We start from the raw sequence: 21,848 nt of genomic DNA on the forward strand, positions 1-21,848 counted from the left end.
CCGGACCTTCCTACCTCCCGATCCTAGGGGAACCGGCCGGGCCCAGCCAGACGGCCCCCGGCAGCGGAGTGTCGGAAGCTCGCCGGCTCCGGCGCAGCTTCGAGCGCGCGCCAGTTCCGTGTCTGCACCGGGGGGCGCGTACCACTCGGAGCCAGTGAGGGAGGGAGAGGTTGAGGGGGCCGGGGGCTGTACCACGCACCACCGGGCGGGGGGACAGGGCTGCACCAAGCCCAGGGTGAAGGGTGGAGCTAACCTCGGGAGAAAGGCGGCTACGCACACACCTATCCTTGTGGGAGTGGGAGGGCGACGGGGAACGCTGGGCCAGCCCAGTGCCAAGCGCGCCACGGGGAGGACTCAAAGGAATACATTTTGTCTAGGTTGCACGAAGAGATTTTAATTTTACATGGTAATAGAGCCTATCTCGACGAGATGTGGATTAATCTAGAGGCGACTTCTCAAGATAACACTGCTCCCAAGACTCTCTGAGCGTCCCCCACGTCTCACCCTCCCTCCCCCCGCTAGCGGTTTGGAAGTGCCCAGCAGCCAGGGCTGCAAAGCCGGCTGCCCCGGAGGTGGAGCCTACCAATTCAGGGACGGCGGGGGGGACCGATGCCGGAAGGCGCGGCCGCCGTCTCACCTACACGGGAGCGCGCCGTGCGAAGGGGGGGGAGGCGTGAACGGAGCCGCGGTGTCCGCTGGGAAATGGAGTCCAGCCCTTCTGACAGGCCCGAACGGCAACGGGGCAGCCTCCCCATTCCATAGAGCCTGGGGCCCTAGAGCACGGACTGTTGTGCCCTCCTTTTTTTTTTTTTATTTTTAATTTTTATTTATTTATTTATTTTTTAAGGTACCAACGGAAAACCCGAGGCATTATGGAGGCGCGTGTGAAGACAGGTACATGGCTGGGGTGTTAGTTCTGAAAATTCACCCAAGCTCCTCCTCAGAAAGACAACCCGATCCCACCTGGATCATGAAACGAAAAGGGCATCTAACCGTCAGCATTTCATTCACCCTCATGGGACTAGTAAGAGGAGGTCCCCTCTCACGGCCAAGGCTGTCACTTGTGACTTGTCTCCCTCCTCTGCGTCTGGAAGCAGATCTTAACCGACGGTTTCCTCCTCTGCGGCCGGGCCCCCACCCCCAACCCAGAAATGGTTTCGCTCATCCTATCTTCCTTTTGGTCTTTCTGTACAAAGAGCGCCAGGCCTATCAGTGAGGCATCCCCGAGGCATTTATGGCCAAGCCACAGAGTGACGACGGAGAATTTCTCTGGGGGCCCTGTGGGGAACACAGGAAGTGGTGGAAGCAGGACGGGCAGGGCCTGGGAGAACCTTGTGCAAAGCGGCCCCCAGGCCCATCCATTTGGTTGGGGCAGTACAGGCTTCAGATGGAGCAGTTTCAGCAGGACCCTCCACTGCCCAGCAGCCAAACTCCCAACCCTTTGACTTTCCTTTAATGTCACTCGAGGAACTCCTTTGCCCAGCTCTGAGGAATGTTTGCCCTTCTCAGTCTGCTTCCCCTCTAGGAAGCAGCCGGGCGCATCAGCCTTCCAGCCCAGAAAACAGAAGATATGGGGGTGGGGGGGGGGGAAGAGCAGTCATTCGTGCACATCCCAGATCTCAGAGAGCAGCGGAGGAAGCTTTTTGTCCTGCAGGCGCAGTGCAAACACTTGCTCTGAATGGACACTGCTCAGTGTCCGGAGGCTCACCAGTTTCATTAGCATCCGTGGGAACATCAGTCGGTCCTGGGGGAAGGAGGGGACAAAGTACAGTTTCTGCCTCTCCCCAGGGAAGGGGGCAAGGGTAGGGGAATTGTGGAAGAGGCAGCAAATTGTCTGTGCAAGATGTCGTCAGGGAAGGATTCTCGAAGGGAAAGTAGGTGTGTCAGGGGATGAGCCTCTGGGGAAGAGGAAAAGAGGGGAGGGGAGACTCACATGGGGATGGTGGATGGAGACGTAGGCATGCAGGGCCTCCACATATGTGTGTTGCAGCCTCTCTACCTGGAGCTGGTCCTGCACGTTGGGCCGGTCTATAGGTCACCAACAGAGTTGAGGAGCAGGTCTGGCCAGGGTCTTAGTTTTATACCCCAAATCACAACCCCCCAAATAGGGACATACCCCACCCAGCCTCTCCCAAAGTAGCACAGCAAGGGCTTCCACTCCCACAATTCCTGCCCTATGGGGCCTGCAGCTCTGCTTGGTGCAAATCTCTTGCTCCTTTTCCCTCCTGCCCCTGCTCGCACCTGCAGAAAAGATGCTGATGGCAATGAGCAAAGCAAACTCGGCATCATTGAGTTGCAGTTCGTTCATGGCTCTGGAGAACTCGAAGATGGGGTTGATGAACTCCACCTGCAGCCCTGGGGAGGAAGAAGGGAGGCAGGGGCACACGGCAAAGGCAGCAGGAACTTCCTTCTCTCTTCCAGCTCCTCAACTTAAGGGAACTGTTAGGAAATCACTAAGAAGTCTCCCGGGGCTCTGCTGGGTAACATTAGGCAAGTTTCTTAACTTTCTAAGCCTCCTCTGTGACCTGGGAATCCTATCTGAACGTATAAGACTGCTGTGATGGTGAAACCATAAAGCAGGCAAAACATGTAGGGTTGTGCTTGGCACACAGGAGGTGCTGGATTCAATGATAATACTGCTGTCACTGGAATTCTCTAGAAATAGAGGCAAAGCTTCTTTCTGTTTACAAAGAAAGCTTTATCACTGGCAACTGGCCTTACTTATTTGAATACCAGAGATACATTTCATGTTTCATGTCCCAGCAGGAAGACCACAACGTGGTCGAGGGCAGGGGCTGTGGCATCACACTGCCTGGGTCCGAGCCCCGGCTTGACCATTTATTAGGCTGTGTGACCTGGGGTAAGTTATTTAAGTTCCCTGAGCCTTGGTTTTTCCGTCTGTAAAATGGGGATAATAATAGTACCTCATTGGGTCCTTAGAATGGTAACTACTATATAAGTATTTGTTAAATAAATGAATGAATGAATAAACTCAAAACATAGAACCAGTCTTCTTGCTGAGGAGAGTGAAGTTCAACAAACCGTGACCTACAGACATGACACCTAAAGAACACTTCTCCCATCACTAAGTCTCCTCGTCCCACCCCGCCCGTGTCTGTCTGTCTGCTGTCTCTCAGCAGCCTTCTGCTAACTTTTCCAGGCGATGCTCCCTGATTAGTCACTTCCTGTACTTCTCCCCTGATGTTTATCAAGTGTGTGTTGAGACAGTTGAGACACTGAATGGACAAGAGCCATTTTATAAAGCCTTTCTTGGAGGGTTGTTGAGCCTCAAAATGTGCTGAACAGCCCCTTCGAACAGAGAGGATGAGGAGGTTCTGGAGCTGGGCCATGCACCCTGCCAGCTCCACTCCTGGTCACTGAGCACGGGCCTCCGCTGCTCTCGGTCTGCATCCTGAGCTGCCCACCCCGTGCACACACAGCAGTGGACGCAGAGACGGACGGAGACCTGACAAAAGATCGCCCCTGCCCCTCCTCCCCAAGACCTCCCTGACAGAAGGAAATGAGAGGCAAACAGGACAGCAGCAAAACTGCTCACGTCAACGTATCGATAACTAGGTGCCGATTCAGACAGCACGAGTCTGCAAGTGCTGAAGGAACGCCCAGGCAGGGGAAGAGCGAAGCGTTCAGAAAGCAGGGTGCTGGAGGACCTTGGTGGCTCAGTGGGTTAAAGCCTATGCCTTTTGCTCAGATCATGATCCCAGAGTCCTGGAACCAAGCCCTGCATCGGGCTCTCTGCTTAGCAGGGAGACTGCTTCCACCTTTCTCTCTCTCTCTCTGCCTGCCTCTCTGCCTACTTGTGATCTTTGTCTGCCAAATAAATAGATAAAATCTTAAAAAAAAAAAAAAAGGAAGAAAGAAAAGAAAAGAGGGTTCTAGGAAGGAGGCAGTGGCCATGCTTTGGAAGAATGGGGATAATAAGCATTTGGGGACCAGGCAGATAAAGGGAGCTGGGCTTGGCTTTGAAAGCTTGAGAAAGTCATCAAATTGCCCCATCAGGTGCCTACATACGCCAGCAGCACCTGGGGCAACTGATGGCCACAGAGCTAGGGTTTAAGGGAGGCCTTCCTAGAAAGCTCATGGGCGGGCCTGTGCTGGAACAAGAGGCACGTGAGCTGCTCTGTCACCAGAAACCGGAGAAGACTATGAGTTCTGCCCTGGAAACCAGAACCTACTAACTCCGAGAATGAAGTCACTGCTTCAGCCCTAGTTCACAGGCCCACGCCCTCAGGTGCTCAACTCCTCAGTCTCCTGTTAAGTCGAAGTTCTAGTCCCTCCCAAATCCTCTCAGCCTCCCAAGCTTTTCTACCCCCACTCCCATAACACAAACGTTACCGGCAACTGAATATGAGGAAGCCAATACCGCTTAGCCCCCTAGCAAGTAGCAAAGAGCAGCACTGTGTGTGCACTAATTCTTGGAGAAAACACTCCAGGGTACAGCACGAGGATGGGGGTAGTTACTCTTATCCTAAAACTGCCCTAAAATTGCCATGTTCCAACATGTATTTTAGCTTTTTGGAAAAAGCAACTGAAGAAGAGTGGCGGGCAGGGGGAACAGTCCACACGATCCTTAAAGAGCACAACCAAGTTCATCACTAATTACTAAAAGGCTCATTGCAGCAGTTTTCGAGCTTTTTCCCTCGCTGTGATATTGTTTCTTCAAGCAAAACATTATGTAGAAGCACAGCATTAAGTGGGGTTTCTTGTTTGGCTATAGAGAGGATGAAGGTCGTCTTGTACCTCTCTGTTCCTCCTCTAAGGGGACACTTAGAGGAGCCCCAACCCCCTCGGGCTCCCTGAAACACGGAAAACCACTGGCCAAATGCAACAGAGGTCAGATGTCTCTTTGTAGCAGCTGAGAGAGGCCTATTACCACTCCAACTTTCTGTCTTGGAAAAACAAATGGATCCTTCCGCATACAGCAACCCCAAACCCTGGGCCTGTGTCTCTGTAGTCACTATGAGCCCAGTGACAGAAAGTGTCTTTCCATCCAACCCAATCCTTTTCTGACCTCAGTTCTTACCTGCTTTGGCAAAGTCTTCCCGGTTATAACTGAAATCCTTGAGGAAGGTGATACTCTCACTCCCAGGGTTGTACCTCCGAGATGTCTCCAGAAGCATCACCTGCACGCAAGTAGCAGACCTCAAACAGGGACTCAGACGGCTGGTCTTGGCATGGGGCCCCTTCGCTCCCCACCTGGCTGTCTGGAAGTGTGGGAGACAGTCCCGCCCTGCTTCTCCCTTCACCCCTCGGCCTTGCCAGCCACCTCGATCGCAGAGGTCTTCAGCAGGGCGATCTGGTCCTCCCGGCTGAGCTGCAGGAAGCCAGGCAGCTGTTTGGCAAAATCAACGATCTCCTGCACGGAGACGATGGCCAGCTCGGTGAAGTGGGCAAAGCGCTGCTGACGGGCCTCCCGGCTCTGGGGATCTGGTGCCATGGGCCAAGGCTACCCAGCAGGGCGAGGATGGAGAAAACGAACTACACTGAGTCAGCGATCAAGAAGCCGGTGGGTGCTCTGGGCACGGCCACCTCTCCCCGGTTCCCTCGGTTACCGTGACTCGAAGCCGGTCAGAAAAAGAGCGTCTGTTACACTGCTGCTGGGCAGCCACCAGCTTCTCAATCATGCCCCGCTGCTCGGGGCTGAGCTGGGGCAGGACTTGCGGGGGTGAGGACACCCTTGGGGGCATGGACGTGGCCTGAGCCTGCTCCTCCTCTAGCCGCTTCAGTTTCTTCAGGCGGATCTGCTCTTCTGACAAGACACCTAAGGACAGGGTTGGACATGACGAGGGGAGAAGAGGGGGACACAAGAAGCAAGGATGGGACAGAGGGGTAGTTTGAGGCTCTAGAAAAGCAGAGAGCACTGGGTAAAGTCAAGGACGAGATTTTAACTCATACTTAGGGACCGCGTAGGAAGACCCTGTAGGCTCAGCTGCCTGTCTACTCTCACAGCCCGGCAGCCCTTTCCCGTCATCCCCCCCCCCCGACTCCTGTCCCCAGACACTCACACTCCTCCCGCATGCCAGCCTGGCGGCATTTTCGAAGACGACACTCCTGACATTTGCGACGCATGTAGGTGTCCATGGGGCAGTGGCCCCCACTGTGGCAGACATAGCGCGCCCCCTTGATGACACTGCGGCGGAAGAACCCCTTGCAGCCCTCACAGCTCAGCACGTTGTAGTGGAAACCGGACGCCTTGTCCCCACACACACTGCACAGCTCGTTCCCCAGCATTTTGGGGGCTGGCCCCTTTTTCCGCTTTTGTGGACGGAGCTCTGGAAACAGAGGAGAGACTTCATGTTCCTCTCCAAGAAGAAAGCCCCTGGTGCCCAGTTGGCCACTGCGCTGAGCACTCAGTGAACTTCATCCCCTTCGGTGCATGCTGTCTAGTCTGTTATGACAAAGTAGCTCTCATGTGCCAAGTGCTATTCTGTCCTAGGTACTGCCTGAGCCCTTTACATGCACTGATCCTCCCAAATGTAACAGATACGTACTATTATTATTTCCATCTTACAGATAAGGAAACTGAGGCTCAGGAAGGCCCAAGGCAGAGACAAAATTCACATTCAGATCATTCAGGTCTAGTAGAATCCAAAGCCTTTGGACTTAACCATGGTCTCACAAGGTAAACAGCCCTATGGTACCCCTCCCAGATCCAGGGGGCCCCTTCCTCCTCCAAATCCAACAGCTCCTCACCTGTAGACTCTGGAGGGGTATCCACCCCAGGGAGCAGGACTGCAGGCTCTGCTGCCTCCAGCCCTGCCCCCAGAGAGCCCCCACCGGACTGGGGAGTGCTGGCTTCCTCCCTGAGGATACAGGTGTTGCCTCCCAGCGACTGGCTGCTGGCATCTTGTGCATCTGGCTCCCACAGCTCCGCTGCAGAGTCTGAGCCCCAAAAAAGAGGCACAAGGGGGTCTCAGGTCCCTCCCATCCACTTCCTTAGTGTCCTTCTGGGAAACTGCTCATTTCTCTCTACCCCTAGAGGGCAGCAAAATGTTGGCTCAGGCTTCAGGACCCTGGGGTTTATGTGGGCTCTAGGGCTAGTCTCTTGTAATCCCCTGCACCTCAGTACCTTAGATGAGGATGTTAACCTTTGTCCCCTTGAAGGGCTGACATGCATCCACTTCAGAGGTCAGACAGAATCAAAGCCAGTGCTGGTAGGCACCAGACAAGCCAGCTCTCCCCAGCGGCAAGCCCACCTTGAGAAGGACCAGCACCAGACCCAGCACAGAGGTAGTCTGGGCAGAAGGAGGCAAGCAATACCGAGAACCACTCTGGACTGCTCTCCAGGGGACAGCTGAAGGCAAGTACTGAAGGAGGCTGATTCCCAAGGGAGGAGAGGATCTGGGATCTGAGCTCAGAGGAGAGGGCTGGAGTGAAGACGCTTACCAGGAGAAGCATCAGGCACGGGGGCCTCCAGCCACAGGGACATCTCTTCCTGGAGCCCTGGACATTACCAAGGCGGCTGTCCTGCAGGAATGACCGAGGTTACTGTCTTCAGAACTGGGGCCCTCTCTGGCCTCATCAACCTTCTCCTCCTGATCCTACGAGTACTCATATACCCGCCAACACTTACTTGCTCTGTATGTATATATCGGGCTGTGCTAAAGATTTATATGCCTTCCTCTAGATACGCCTATGATGTCATGACTTCATTCTTAAACCCATTTTATAGACGAGGGAACTGAGGTTCAAAGAGATTAAGTAAATTGCCTATAGCCACACAGTTAGGCAACGGTGTAGAGCCAAGATTCCAACTCTGGTCTGACTCCAAAGTCTGAGCTGTTGGCTAAGGTGCCCACCTTGCCACCTTTTCTCCCCGAGGGACACCTCCAGGCCATCACAGAGTGTCTGGGCACATCTGCCCAGCTTCTGTCAGAGCCCCTTCCCCTTCCTCCAGCACTGAGGACAGCCAAAGTTGGCCAGGACTAGGGCATGGGATTGAGGCTCACTCACCCAGTAAGACTCACTGCTTGTTAGATAACTTCACTGCTGTCACTTTCCAGCGTCCCAGCACAAACCTCCTACCTCCAGGAGTTGCTCCATTTCACAGCCAGGATCCCCTCCCCCAGAACCCCTCAGGAGTTATTCTGGACCCAAATAGAATCCTCTTGCTTCCTGGGCTGCCATCACCATCATCATCCTTCACTTCTCCCCAGAGACCCCTAAGATCTACAGGGTACCCTGTAGACCCATACCAGGGTACCCGCGTAGACCCTACGCGCTCCCTCCCAGACTCACACAAAGAGCCCCAGGCCAGTGCTGAGGAGCAGACCCACCGAATCCCCAGGCCACCAGACTTCCCGGCTGGGGCAGTCTCTGGAGCCCCCTTGCTGGGAGGGGAGGGCGGTGCAATCTCCTGTCTGAGATCTTGCACTGGGAGCCGGAGCTGAGCAAGTGAGGGACCGGAGCCCCGGGGAAGTAATGTGGGGAAAGGCTGAGGGGAGGGACTGCCAAGGGGTCGGGCCACTTCTCCTTCCTGCTAGGCAGACCGGAGACGACTGACTAGAGCCCTAGCCGCCATCCCCCACACCCACAGGGCAGCTTCCCCACCATGTTGACTCCTCCCCAGCGCGACCGCCCGCCCCCTCAGTCCAGCCTCACCCCTGCCCCCGCCGCCCCCAACCACGACAGTCCCATTTCTCTGTAGACCTGCCCAGTTCCACATCTCTCCCCTTCCTCTCCTCACCCCAGTGGCTCTTAGCCGCTCTTACAGAAGGGCTGCCTCCCAGGCACTCCCTACCCCAATCCCGGCAGCCTCCAGAGTCACCTCGTAGAGCAAAGGTCCCGGCACTGCCTGGAATTGCAACACTGAGCCTCAGCCTGCTTTCCCAGCCTCCCTCCTCCTCCCCTGCCTCTGGGAAGGGCCAAAAGCTCTCCCTACTAGCCCCAGGCCTCAGCCAAATTAGTATAATAACTCCAGGGGTGGAGAGACCGGTGCTCATCCTTCCAGGGAGTCTCCGAGTGGCGGTACCCTGCAGGGGGCCACCAAGATGGGAAGAGACCCGGAGAGAGAGGAGCAATGGCAGGGCTGGGATGGGGGTGGAGGCAGAGACGGCAGGTGACCCAGGTGCCAGCCCAGGATGGACCTGGGACGGTATGCAGGTTCTCACATCTGGGAATCGTTCATCTGAAGTGATGGTAGGTTCTATCCAGCATCTACTGAGACTACAGCCATAGCCATCCTGCCCTGCGGCCTGGAACGTGAGATCCATCTCTGAGAGGAGACACCATGTTTTATTGATTTTATCTCCCCTGTCGCCCATGGAACAGGGCCTCGCACAAAGCAGGCAACAGAACAGGAACTACGTTCCTGATTGTTAAATGAACAGGTGAACAAAAAAAAAAATAGTATGATCCTCTTCTACACCTGAGCTTTCAGCACCTGAGCTCTGGGCCTGGCTTTGCCTCTGCCTCTTTCTAACTGTGATCTTAATTAAATGAGTTACATCATATCTCTGAACCTGTTTCCCTACCTTTAAAATAGGGATGGTAAGAATAATGGTGTTTGCCACATACGGTTGTCATGAGAGGTACACAACGTATCACACAGCTCAAGGGGTGGGACACAGTAGGTGTTCAAGAAAGAGCAGCAGTTCTCCTTCCCCCTCGATCCTTTCATCTACAGGTCTTCCCATCGCCTCGAATCTGCGCACTGTTAACCTTCCAGTGCTTGTTTCCACACACAAACCCCTCACTATCTCTTTCGGTTCTTTTGGGCTCCCAGGAAGGAGGGAGGGCAAGTAACAGGAGCACCATTTCACAGAGAGCCCTGAGCTCATGGCAAAGCCCCTGCCAAGACCACACACAGTGACCAAGCTGGGGTCAGAATCCAGATGTCCTTGCTCTAGTCCCTGTGCTCTTCCTTTCTCCTGTGTCAGAGTCCAGGAATACTCTTGTCTGGACCCCACGGAGTCCAGTGGCCAGTGGAGCACTGAGACGGAAGAAGCGAGGGCTGGTGGGCTGCAGCGGGAGAGACAGGGGATGCTTCAGTCCAGATGTGGGAGGCCAGGAGCTGAGGTTACTGCTGGTTGTTCACCCGCTGCCCTGCTCCCAGTTTCCTGCTCCCAGGCTCTTCCTGTTTTGCTGTGAACTCCAGTTCCCATGGGCCCCACATTAAAGGACAGAAGGACAGAGGGCCAGGGCAGGCAGCCAGAGGGACTGAAACAGATGAACAGGGCACCAGGGAAGAGATGCAAAAGGGAAAGAGTGGACAGAGGGTGTGGAGGAACAGGACAGGAGAAGGACAGGGAAAGCAGAAACAGGGAAGGAGCGTGGTGAGACATGGGAGGAAGCACAGGGTGGGGTGGGCGAGTAGGCGGGGGTGGGAGAGCAGAGACTTGAGAAGACAGCAGGCTGCCTGGTGTTGCAAAATCTGCCCATGTATTCACTTTCGCATTTCAGAAAAGCCCCTCCGACACCCCCCATCTCAAAGTTCTGCCTCCAGTTTTAGCTCTTGTTCCGTCTTTTCACAAGGTCATCCCCTCCTAAGGCCACCAGCCTTGTCTGAGCATCTCTGAGTCACGAGCACAAGGCTCTCCATTCCTCTTGCATGTGTTCCTTTCCCGATTTTCACAAGGCCCCAGCTGTCCTGGGAAAGTAGACACCAGGGACTCCAACCCCTGGGAAACTGCAGCCATCCTGTCCCAGCACCCACACCATCCAACCAGTTCCCTCCTCCACCTTCCCACACCCCCAGAAGTGCAGCCAGAGATGCCACCGCAGCACCTGGTTATGAGGAACGTGGGACGGCACGTGCTCTGGGCCTTGATGACCTATCTTCTGGGGGCTGGAAAACACCTCTCGCATCCACTCCTGATCCTTAGCTCCCTCTCCTGACACCTCAGTCGGCCCAGGACCCTGTGACCACACGCGAGCCCCACCTGGAGCCCTCTTGACCCAGGTCAGCACCAGTTGCTCAACGAACAGGGCGCCATCTTCCTCCAAGGCAGGAATCAGTTCGCTTTGTCTCAAGTGGAGAAGGAGGAAGCATCAGCAGCCCTTTACTGCCAGAGCCAACCCTTCAAGGTTACAGGGGTTCAGGAGCGCCGCCTCCCCCTGCCCCCCACCCCATGAAAAGGGAAAGGGCGAGGAAAATGGGAGACAAAACCTGCTGGCACTATCTCCACAGAGTTTCTGCAGGCCAACTGCTGGGACTTCTCTCCCAAACAGAGCAAGTAGTCAGATGATCAGCAGCTGGGGTCACATGTCTCACTCTGCCAGACCCACCCCCACAGAATGGTCCCACCAGCTCACAGGTGTTAGGCACAAAGCCTCCCAGTGCTGTGGGGCCTTTCCTAGGTTTCTTTGGCTCCTGGGGGATCCTAGAACCTCTGGGGATCTTCCAGGTCCTATTTGTGAACCCCTAGAACCTAGAACCAGAGGCTTTTCCTTGCAGCAAGGGGAACCTTGAAGGTAAAAAAGAGGAGCATTCACGAGTTCACAGTCATACATGAAACTTGAAAATTCCCCTTAAAGTACGTGAATTCCCATGTGGCAGGGCACAAGGTATGGTCCGGAGGGACAGACTGGGGAAACGGGTTCTTGCTCCCTCCTTCACCATTCTGGAAAGATGCAGTGTGGGGGTCATCTTGCAGGGCACTTAAACAACCTCTGCCCAACCTCCAATCACAAGACAGAGAAGAACGCAGGAATTTCTGCTTCTCAGGCCTATAAGTTCAGAGATGATATACCAGGTGAAAAGGAAAAAAGTAACATCTATTACTACATACGTTTATCTTTACATGTGTTATTTTATTTATCCTCGTATATAACCCTAGGAGACAGTCACTAACAAGTGGGCCAATATCAAATCTGAACACAGGTATAACAGACTCAAAAGCTCAAGCTCATCATCAAACAAACACAAAACACCTCGCTCCATTACACAAAACTGCCTCCCCAGATGGAAAAAATAGTTAACTCACCTGGATTTAGGTTTGCTTCTGACAACACAGGGTGGAACAGTGGCTTCCAAACCTGGTCTCATTTTCAGAGATTCTAATTTATTTGGTCTGGGGTAGGCCCCTGTATCTATCTATCTATCTATCTATCTACATGCCTAGTTTTTTGTATCTATAGTTAAGGAACCAAGGCATGGAGACCACAGAATCATCTGGTAGAAAATATGCAGAAGCTGGGGGTCAAGAAACCAGGGCTTAGCTCTTGATTCCACCATGTACTTCACCCCTCCTGGATTTCTTTTCCCTACAGAAATGAAATATCTGCTCCATCAATCCCTCCTACATAGGATACTTGCAGGCACAAAGGATACAGACATACTTTAGCAAGTGGGAAGAAAAGCAAAAGATGAATTTGTTCTACTCGCCAAAATTTAGTGAGCCCAAGATTTATTTACATTCTGAATTCATAAAGGTCTGGCTACATTGCAAGAAGAGTAAGGGATATATTAGAAGAAACATTCAAGAATGCCCACTAATATGCAGAATTTTGCCCATTAGCTGTGCCGCCATTCAACCCCACCAATGTGAAAAGGTTTCGTCAGAAATCTCTATTGAAAGTATCTGGGGGCTACTCAGTATGGTTTAGCAATGCAGTTTGAGTGGCCTGCAAGAAGCAGTCCATATTCAAGACTAATTGGGAATCAGAAAACTTGAGTTTTAATCCGTTCTCCTAAACTCTGTGACCTTGGACAAGCTCTTCTCTCTGATTTTGTTTCCTTATCCTTTTAAGTAAGGGCAGTAGGTTAGATTGGGGATTCAGAGATGCTGACTTATGGAAACTACTGACATTTTTCATGAACCCTAGAGATTATATGCAAAATTCCATTTGTGTGTGTGGACATTTTTCCCAGAAGGTGGGGTGGGGGTGGTAAATTTTCATCTGATTCAGAAAGGTCCTTGTGACTAAGTAAGATTAACAACTATTTGACTACCCATACTTCAGTTCTCAATTTCTATTCACTCCTCCATAATAACTCTGTAAGGTATACATAAGTAATTGGATCCAAAGTCCTAGGGCAAAATTATGACCCTGCTTTCTCCCATATAGTTCTGATCAGGTTTTATTTTTCCAACCATCTTTAGTCATTTTACTTCCGGGGGCAGATCTGATCAAAGCACCCCAAGGGTCTAGTGATTCTGGAGCTGTGAGTCACGCCCAGCTCAGTCACCAAGCCATGAAGCCAAACTGGCTGCACCCGGATCCTAATGGCCGATGCCTGGAGGGTCCCTGATTCTGCGGAAACTCCACTTACTCCCACTTTATGTTATGCTCCTTCCCCTTATCCCTATAATATCTACCTCCCCATTGGTCTGAAATTCCTCCCCTGTGGATTCACTGCTTTGGTTTTTCAAAGTCTGAACATACTGTGCAACCCACTCGTTTTGGAGGAAGCAAAAACTGTAACGGAAAGTGAGAGGTCTCCTGGAGCTTTGCTCAAAGGGACGAGCTGTAGGCTACACTGGGACCAACCTCAAGGGCATAGGGAGTCCAAAGCACTGTTGACACGTTGTGCCCTGTATCAGAGGGAGCCTCCCCGGGACAAAGAGCCAGGGCCAAGGCTCAAATTCCACCAGAAGGTAGAGGCGTGGAGCGGGGTGCCCTGTACTTCCAACCCTTGCCTGAAGTCTGCAGCGGCTCTGGCTCTGAGCTCAGGCCTAGTTGCACCCCGGCCCGAGGGGGCGCTCGCTCTCCCAGCCGATGTCCGGCTGGCGCCACCTTGTTATTCGGTCTCGTGGCGGGGGCCAACCGGAGGTCGGGGTTCTCTTTACCAAGACGAGGTCCTCAGCATCTTCTACCGCGCGAGGTTGCACTACACTCCCACGCTCCTCCGCCGCGGCCGCATCGCGGGCTTCCTACATGCATTCCCTCCCAAATTCCTCCTTCTCCCACCATCTCTGCCCCTCCTTTAGCAAGATGGCGGCGAAGGCACTTCCGGCGTGTGTCCTGACGGGTGCGTCCGGGCGGCAGCTGGAGGTGCCACGCAGCGGGTTCCACCCTCTTTCTGCAGCATAGTCTATAACGGTGATGGCGGGCAGACAGTTTGCGTGGAGCGGGGCGGCTCTTCTCCAGCTCCTTCTTGGCGTGAATCTGATAGTGATGCCCCCCACCCAGGCCCGGAGTCTGCGCTTCGTTACCTTGGTAATGAGAGATGGGATGTCCCAAGGGCTCGCCGAGAGCTGGAAGGGCACAGGCCCGCTGTGAGAGGGAGGGGCGGGGCTTGGGCTGGTGTCGGGGTCTCTCCAGGCTCATGATCGGGTTTCGGAGGAGACCCCGGGCCTGAAGGGGCGGGGGCCCGGTTTGGAATTGAAGTGGAGCCCCAGTTATTTTCGGGGGCCAGACAGGGTGTAAGTAGTTCTGTATCAGGGCATAGGTTGGGTGAGTCTGTCTTGGGAAAGGGATGTGATAGAACGAACGGTCAAGAGACTCACCCTTAAGCCTTTGGTGATTTCCCCCCAATTTCTCCCACCACCTGCATTGCTTGCATTGCTTTCATTTATCTTTTCCTTTTTCACCTATATCTTTGGCGTTGCCTATAGTCTCCCCTGGCGTTGTGTTGGCCAAATTAGAATCTCTGGAACCTGTTCAAAGTTAGTGACTTCCGAGCTGGGGTCTTTTGCAGTGGGCAGAATTAAGGCTTCACAGAAGGAGTAGGGCTTCCCTCCCCAGCAGGGCAAAGGTGGGCCGTGTGTCCCCATTGTGGAACCTTCTGACCTGGAGGCAAACTATTTTCTTTCCTCAGCTATACCGACATGGAGACCGTTCACCAGTGAAGACATATCCCAAGGACCCCTATCAGGAAGATGAGTGGCCTCAGGGGTTTGGTCAGCTAACCAAGGTGGGTCAAAGGCCAGGGCCACACTCCGGGTTTGCTGTAGCATGAGTGACCTCAAGAGCAGACCAGAGATCTTGGAGGCCCCACCGAATTGTCATTTCCCACGTGGCTGCTGACTTTGACCAGATTTCTCAACCTTACTTTCCTCTGTGCCCAGGACAGGTGCCATACACAATGGGCCACTTAATAAATGACTTCTGTGATCAGATTGACCCACTCCTACTTCCAGCCAGGGTAGATTTGGAAAGCAACACTGCCTAAGCCCTGTGGGATGTGTGAGCTGCCCCTTCCCTGTCAACCCTTGCATTTGTCCGCAGGAAGGGATGCAACAGCACTGGGAGCTGGGCCAGGCTCTGCGGCAGCGCTACCAAGGCTTTCTCAACACCTCTTACCACCGGCAAGAGGTAAGGCTGGGAGCCCAAGGGACAAGGGGAGGGGAACCTGCTGTTCTCATGCTCTGCCCTCAAGGAGTCTGGGCCACTCTGGCCTCCTTCCGTGCATTTTCGGTTACACCTACAGGACAAGGCATCTCAGCTGTGTAGCACAGTCCCAGAGGCCAAGTTGCCCCTCTTTGACTCGGAAAGGGCCAAAATAGATCAAGCATCCAAGCTCAGGGTTAAGGGCCTAGCGAAATCTTTTCTGATTCTGTGAAATAACCTGGATTTCCCATCCAAGATGCTTCTCGAGTACCTACTAAGGGCAGAGTGCTGTGCTAGCACTCTGCATTAATGGTGCAGCACACAGATAGGATATCCGTCTTCCCAGAGCTTAGACTGTAGTGAGGGTGACATGATAAACCACCCAGGGCCAAGAGATAAAGAGCAGGGATCACGTGTAGAGAAGGCATGTCAGGGAAGACTGGCCAGTGTTCCAGCTCCTTGAGGCCCTCCACCCCAGGGAGGGGGTTGGCTGTTCCTCTGGTTACCACTGTTGGCCACGGGCATCTCGATGTTATTGTTCCCTTGAGGGGCAGCTCTGTCCTGGTCTTGCCCTGCCCCACTGAAGACCCTGCCCTACTGCATCCTACTCCCTTTGCACAAGGAATTATCTCTGTTCCTTATTTCCTCTCCCTGATCTCTAAGCCACTTCATAAAGGGGTGTATGTCTTTGGAGACAGTTTCTGCCTTCAAGGACTGTGATGTTGATAGGGAGATAGGCATCACTAGGAAACCAGACCGACAGACAGAACTGACAGCCTTAGTGACTAAGCACTTGGGACTGGGAGGGCATTTGAGCTAGAGCCATTTCCACAGGAGTTCTTCACAGACTGGGGACAGCCAGCCCCTAGCTGAGTGTTTGGACCTTTGCTGGGAAGAGGGACAAGGAAGGTCAGAGACAGCCACCATTTGCTGGGTAACCATCAAGGACAGGTTCTCCTGCCACGGCCCCTCTGAGGGGCCAAAGCTCTCACCCCACCCCCATAGGTGAGACTGGTGTTGTCATTGCAGGTTTATGTGCGAAGCACAGACTTTGACCGCACTCTCATGAGTGCCGAGGCCAACCTGGCTGGACTCTTCCCTCCCAACGGGATGCAGCGTTTCAACCCAAATATCTCTTGGCAACCTATCCCCGTCCACACTGTGCCCATCGCTGAGGATAGGGTAAGACTGGCCAGCCCTTCCCTGGAGGTGGTGAGAGGGACGACTCTGGCCGTGAGCCTGGCTGTGATCCCCAACTCCTTCTCTGCCTCTGTTCCATGCCCCCCACTTCGGTCTACAGCTGCTGAAGTTCCCGTTGGGCCCATGTCCCCGTTACGAGCAGCTGCAGAACGAGACCCGACAGACACCAGAGTATCAGAATGAGAGTGTTCAGAATGCAGTGAGTGGGGCTCAGGCGGAGGTCACCACACTGGCCCTTTCCCCCAGGGCAGTACTGATCCCCTTGATCCATTTTTCATAGCAATTTCTGGATATGGTGGCCAACGAGACCGGGCTTACAGACGTGACACTGGAGACTGTCTGGAATGTCTATGACACACTCTTCTGTGAGGTGAGCCCACTTAGGTTCCCAGGTATGGCCTTTCTTCCCTCAAACCTCCGCAGGCCCAGGTGACCAGGACAAGTAGCCTACCATGCCTGGATACCATTCCCACCGGGAAGGTCCAGGCAAGCCGCTTCTTGTGAAACCAAGGAATTTCCCTTATGGGTGAAAAAGAACCTCAGAGTGGGAAATGGTTTATTCTGTGTCAGCAGTTCTTGGCCTCTCCACCCAGAACTCTCATGGTACCCGGCTCCATTCTGCTGAGTCACGCTTTCCGTGCCTGAGCTTCCTTTCCTGCGTCCTGTCCGCCATGTGTCCTGGTTCCAGTCCCTCAGCTTCATGTCTCATCTCCTCTCCCTCCCTCACACACACACAGGCACCTTCCCGCTGGGGAGGAGAGCTGTCCCCGGAGAGGCTCTGGCCTAGGCCTGGGAAGCTAACCTGCCCGCTGCGATACACAGCAAACACACGGGCTGGTCCTGCCGCCCTGGGCCTCACCCCGAACCATGCAGCGTCTGAGCCGACTAAAGGACTTCAGCTTCCGCTTCCTCTTCGGGATCTACGAGCAGGCAGAGAAGGCCCGGCTTCAGGGGGGTGAGTGGCGGGCAGCGCGTCACTCCCCTCCTCAGGACCCTACTGCATTAAAAATCTGCTCTGGAGGCTTTCTCCCACGCTTCCTTCTCCAGCTGTAGTGCTCTCTGCTCCTTCGAAACCAGACCTCCTGTTAGCCCCCAAAGTCTCCCCAGTCTTCTGAATGCTTAGCTCCTTTGTCCCTGTAGAAAGGCCACTGTCGAGTTTGTGCGCTTCTTGTCTAGCATTCACATTCTTAAGTGTCACCCGTGTCAGAAGACCCTCTGTCCCCTCCAGAGAACCACCAGGGGCCACTTTGACCAGAAGGCTGAGAGTAATACACATGCCAGTTTCCTGATCCGAGCCCCCAAGGGAGGGCTGGCTGTCACACTTGCCCGAGCCCACCCAAGGCCAGGCGCCCATGTGCGGCCACCATCTTGTGCGTCCTGAAGCAAGCTTAGGTTTATATTTGCTCCAACCGGGAGTAATTGTCCAGACGCCGGCAGGGCCTTGCAGCTCCTTTACAAATTGGCAGGTCTCTCTCTGTCTGTGTTGAAATACCGGTATCTTGTTTTATCTTGCTTCCCTCTGTAAATGCGAAAGCTCTTAGACAACAGAGGTGCTAGAGAGTTTTCTGCGTGATTCCTATGCCCCTGAGTAGAGTTCCCTGTGCCGGTGATCAGACCCAGGATAGTAGAGGGTGAAGGGCCACACATAGGTCTGGTCAGAAGACGAGGAAGCTGGTGCCACTGACACTGGGGACTCTTCTCCTTCAGGAGTCCTGCTGGCTCAGATACGGAAGAACCTGACCCTGATGGCAACCTCCTCCCAGCTCCCTAAGCTGCTGGTTTACTCCGCGGTGAGCTCCCGTAGTCCCCGGGGTGCAGTCGTCAAGCAAGGAGCTGGATTTCCTCTCTCTCCAGCACCTGGGGGTGGGGCTCGGGGGAGCAGTGCTGAAGGGGAGCTCCGCTGTCTTACAGCATGATACCACGCTGGTCGCGCTGCAGATGGCACTGGACGTCTACAATGGGGAACAGGCCCCCTACGCCTCCTGCCACATATTTGAACTGTACCAGGAAGATAACGGGTGAGTGCAGCCACCAGTCTGCCCTCTGGAAGGATACTTGTGTGGTGGCTGTGGGCGGCCCCAGGGCTCGGGTACCGGCCTGCGGAGCAGCTTCCGTCTCCTGTCAACCCTCAGGAATTTCTCGGTGGAGATGTACTTCCGGAATGAGAGTGACAAGGCTCCCTGGCCTCTGGTCCTGCCTGGTTGCCCTCACCGCTGCCCGCTGCAGGACTTTCTGCACCTCACAGAGCCGGTCGTGCCCAAGGATTGGCAGCAGGAGTGCCAGCTGGCAAGCGGGCCCGCGGACACAGGTGAGCTGCTGCCTGCCTCTGCGAGGAACATCCCAGAACAGGTTTCAGTTCCTTCCCACAGGTCTCCAAAGAGCTGCTGTACCTCCAATCCTCTGACTCTTGTCGCTAGACAGTTCACTTCCCCACCCCGAGACCATTCCTCACCCTCTCCCTCCTCCTCATTCTCAGGCGATGCCCTCCCTTCTCATATCACTGAGGAAACAGGGTGTCCAGGAGAGCATGGGCTCGTCCTCCCACCAGCAGTTCTTCCAGCTTCTTTGCTGGCATAAGCCACTACCAGAGGCCGAGCTCCCACGGGTGCTCCGGGTCCATCTCTTGTCACTTCCACAGGGACTTGTGGGGCCCCAGTGTTTCCTGTTTCCTGGGTCAGTCCCATCTTGAAAGTGTAACGAAGACCCGTGAGGGCCCCATCTTCCTGCAGCTGTGCTCTGTCTCTGTTCCCTGTGAAAGTGGAATCCTTTGCCTAGACTCTGGTTCCGTTTGCTCAGTGCTTGTCCTGTCAGACTGGCGCTAGACAGTGTGTGTCACCTTCTACCGCAGTGAAGCCACTTTTGTAAAGGACCAATGGCCTCCTCTTATCAAAGCCTGATCAGTTCTCAGCTTCTCTCATCTCTTAGGGGCATGATATAATCGACTGTTCTTCTTGAGACACTTCCTCGGCTTCTCTGGCTTTCTTCTGACTTGTAGGTGGCTTCCTTACTGGCTTTTTCTCCCCACAGAACAATGGATGGCCCAGGTCTCATCTTGGCCTTCCCCAATCTGTGCCCACGCCCAAGGTGATCCCACCCAACCTCCTGGCTTCACATACTACCTCCGTGCAGAGTTCCATCCTTTTATGATTCAGATTCATGACCTTTCCTCTGAGCTACAGACTCACATATCCAGCTGCTGACTTGAGGTCTCTCCAAGCTGCCGACACCAGACAAGCTGCAGACCAGTGTCTGACACCAGACACTCTTACCCCCACATCCACTCTTCCTCCAGGTTCGCGCATCTTCGCGAATGCCACATTCGTTACCTCCTTACATAGGGTGACCCTGTGAGTCCTCTTGAATACCATCTTTCTCAGACCCCACATCCGGGTCACTAGCAGGATCTGCTAGATCTTATCAGCTTGACCTTTAAAATTCATCCTCTTGGGGCGCCTGGGTGGCTCATTGGGTTGGGCCTCTGCCTTCGGCTCAGGTCATGGTCTCAGAGTCCTGGGATCGAGCCCCGCATCAGGCTCTCTGCTCTGGTGGGGAGCCTGCTTCTCCCTGTCTCTCTACCTACTTGTGATTTCTGTCTGTCAAATAAATAAATAAAATATTAAAAAAAAAAAAATCCTCTTGGGGCAACTGGGTGGCTCAGTCAGTTAAGCATCTGCCATCGGCTCAAGTCATGATCCCATGAGCCCCACATTGGGCTCTCTGCTCAGTGGGGAGTCTGCTTCTCCCTCTCCCTGCCTCTCTCCTCTCTTTCCCTGTCAAATAAAATCACAGACACACACTCACAAATATATATATATATAGATATATATGTATATATATATACATATATACAAATATATATATACATATATATCTATATATATATATATACATATATATATGTATACACACACACACACACATATATATATAAAACCAGTTCATATCACTACTCTTCTCAGAATCTTCCAGTGGCCTCCTATGACATTGAGAACAAAATCCAGGTCCTTCCCCATGGCCTTCCAGGGGCTTCTGGTCTGATTCTCTGCTCTGATCTGTTTGTTCCTCACTTACTCTGCTGTAGTGATACTTATTTCGCAGCTGATCCTAGAAGGTGCCAAATGTATTCCCACATCAGTGCCTTTTGTACTTGCTTTCCGTCTACCCACCCCTTCCGCCCTTGTCCTCAGACCCTTTCTCTCAGATGCAAGTGTCTCAGTGAGTCCAGGTCTCTGGTCAAATTGTCACTTCCTCAGCGAGCCCTTCCATGACTGACCTATTACCTTTCCATCCTTTTCTCTTTGCTTTGTTTTTCTTTATAGCACTTGTCACTAACCTGGTATGTCCCATTGTAAGAGCACGTGGTGTCTGGTAGTCAGTCGGGTTTTTGTCTGACGAACACTGATAAGCACTTTCTCTTCCCCTCCCCCGCCCAGAGGTGATCGTGGCCTTGGCTGTCTGTGGCTCCATCCTCTTCCTCCTCATCGTGCTGCTCCTCACTGTCTTGTTCCGGATACAGGCCCAGCCTCCTGGCTACCGCCACGTCGCAGATGGGGAAGATCATGCCTGACAACCACTCAGCCCCCTTCCCTCTGCCTCCTAGGGGAGGGGGGCTGGGCCCTTGCTCCTGACTGTTGCTGCTCCCCAACCCGTGGACGGGAGACCCTGGGTTGGCCTCTCTCTGATGACCCCAACCTAGATGAACAAGTGGGACTCGGCTTGGCCCTTGGCACCTGTCACTCAGCATTCACGTGCCTCCCTGTTCACCAAGTACTGTGTTGGACTTCGGCTTTCTCCAGACAAGATTTGCCTCCACCATGCTTCCTAAGGACCAGAAGTGTAGACAAGTAGTCGAGCTTCACTCAGGACCCGGGATTGAAAAACTGAAGGAGTTAGTGCTTGTTCTGCCTCACGCCCCACCCCCCAAACCCAGCCTTGCTCTCTCTTCCAGCCTGGACTCTTCGGCAAATGGCTCAGAGGACACAGTCTTGCCTCTCAGTGCTTACTGTAGTGGGAAAAACTGCACAACATCGGGGGTATGGACACTGGCCACTAAGGAACCGGATCGCCCAGAGGCCAGCCAGCCAAGTTTTCCTTTGTCCCCCTGAAGCCATTATGTCTGTTACAGAGTCAGACATAATGCTTCAGGCATCTTGTCAGCCTGCAGCTGGAGCAGGGCAGGAGGGTGTTGGTGCTGGGGAGGGGGAGAGGGAGAGGGAGGGGGCATGAGTTGCGGCACAGACCTGACACTACTATCCCTCTCAGCGAGGCTGGGGTCTCCACGGACCAGAGGCCCATGCAGGTTGTGAGCTGGCCAGCTTGTGACTGTGGCCCAGAACAGGGCTAAGGTGACTTCCGGAGAATGAAAGTTCTAGACTCTTAGTGCGGTTTCTGTGCCTTTTCTTCCTTTGGGGGCCCCA

General features: G+C 53.8%; 3 protein-coding genes across 63 annotated transcripts in view; 1 reads left to right on the top strand and 2 right to left on the bottom strand.

Annotated features, from left to right (window-relative positions):
- MADD (MAP kinase activating death domain) overlaps window positions 1–272 on the bottom strand; it is a 39,792-nt gene extending 39,520 nt beyond the window's left edge. For all 50 annotated transcript variants that reach the window (XR_006602237.1, XM_004763109.3, XM_045065938.1 and 47 more), the window contains exon 1: window positions 15–272. The gene's annotated coding sequence lies outside the window, so the exon portion shown is untranslated. The remainder of the gene's footprint in view (window positions 1–14) is intronic.
- Window positions 273–374: 102 nt separating this feature from the next.
- NR1H3 (nuclear receptor subfamily 1 group H member 3) lies at window positions 375–13,904 on the bottom strand. Of its 11 annotated transcripts, none has more exons than XM_004763077.3 (10): window positions 13,749–13,904; window positions 7,405–7,485; window positions 6,712–6,900; window positions 6,024–6,290; window positions 5,571–5,779; window positions 5,285–5,464; window positions 5,042–5,141; window positions 2,242–2,355; window positions 1,934–2,028; window positions 375–1,744 (listed from the first exon to the last, which is right to left on the bottom strand). In XM_004763077.3, exons 2-10 carry the CDS (start codon window positions 7,445–7,447, stop codon window positions 1,598–1,600), a joined length of 1,344 nt encoding a protein of 447 aa, XP_004763134.1. In that variant the 5' UTR covers window positions 7,448–7,485; window positions 13,749–13,904; the 3' UTR covers window positions 375–1,597. The 11 variants fall into 11 exon arrangements, with proteins under 11 accessions (XP_004763134.1, XP_044921875.1, XP_012917167.1 ...); XM_045065940.1 differs by lacking the exon at window positions 13,749–13,904 and adding an exon at window positions 13,696–13,718; XM_013061713.2 differs by lacking the exon at window positions 13,749–13,904 and adding an exon at window positions 13,450–13,688.
- A 41-nt stretch (window positions 13,905–13,945) lies between these two features.
- Window positions 13,946–21,810, top strand: ACP2 (acid phosphatase 2, lysosomal). Of its 2 annotated transcripts, XM_004763071.3 has the most exons (11): window positions 13,950–14,118; window positions 14,720–14,815; window positions 15,130–15,216; window positions 16,261–16,413; window positions 16,532–16,630; window positions 16,712–16,801; window positions 17,254–17,386; window positions 18,139–18,221; window positions 18,343–18,449; window positions 18,564–18,739; window positions 20,865–21,810. In XM_004763071.3, exons 1-11 carry the CDS (start codon window positions 14,005–14,007, stop codon window positions 20,996–20,998), a joined length of 1,272 nt encoding a protein of 423 aa, XP_004763128.1. In that variant the 5' UTR covers window positions 13,950–14,004; the 3' UTR covers window positions 20,999–21,810. The 2 variants fall into 2 exon arrangements, with proteins under 2 accessions (XP_012917170.1, XP_004763128.1); XM_013061716.2 differs by lacking the exon at window positions 16,532–16,630 and having other exon boundaries at window positions 13,946–14,118.
- The last annotated feature ends 38 nt before the right edge of the window (window positions 21,811–21,848 follow it).

The sequence above is a fragment of the Mustela putorius genome, unplaced genomic scaffold (assembly GCF_011764305.1).
Source record: "Mustela putorius furo isolate JIRA1106 unplaced genomic scaffold, ASM1176430v1.1 tig00003859_pilon_pilon_pilon, whole genome shotgun sequence".
Lineage (NCBI taxonomy): Eukaryota > Metazoa > Chordata > Mammalia > Carnivora > Mustelidae > Mustela > Mustela putorius.

Excerpts from the sequence above, each read along its gene's own strand:
- NR1H3 (XM_004763077.3), bottom strand. The coding sequence starts at position 7,447 with ATGTCCCTGTGGCTGGAGGCCCCCGTGCCTGATGCTTCTCCTG. Across the intron at positions 6,901-7,404 it reads CGTGCCTGATGCTTCTCCTG|ACTCTGCAGCGGAGCTGTGG; the intron begins GTAAGCGTCTTC and ends TTTGGGGCTCAG. Across the intron at positions 1,745-1,933 it reads TCTCCATCCACCATCCCCAT|GACCGACTGATGTTCCCACG; the intron begins GTGAGTCTCCCC and ends TCCTTCCCCCAG.
- ACP2 (XM_004763071.3), top strand. The coding sequence starts at position 14,005 with ATGGCGGGCAGACAGTTTGCGTGGAGCGGGGCGGCTCTTCTCCAGCTC. Across the intron at positions 16,414-16,531 it reads TGCCCATCGCTGAGGATAGG|CTGCTGAAGTTCCCGTTGGG; the intron begins GTAAGACTGGCC and ends TTCGGTCTACAG. Across the intron at positions 16,802-17,253 it reads ATGACACACTCTTCTGTGAG|CAAACACACGGGCTGGTCCT; the intron begins GTGAGCCCACTT and ends TGCGATACACAG.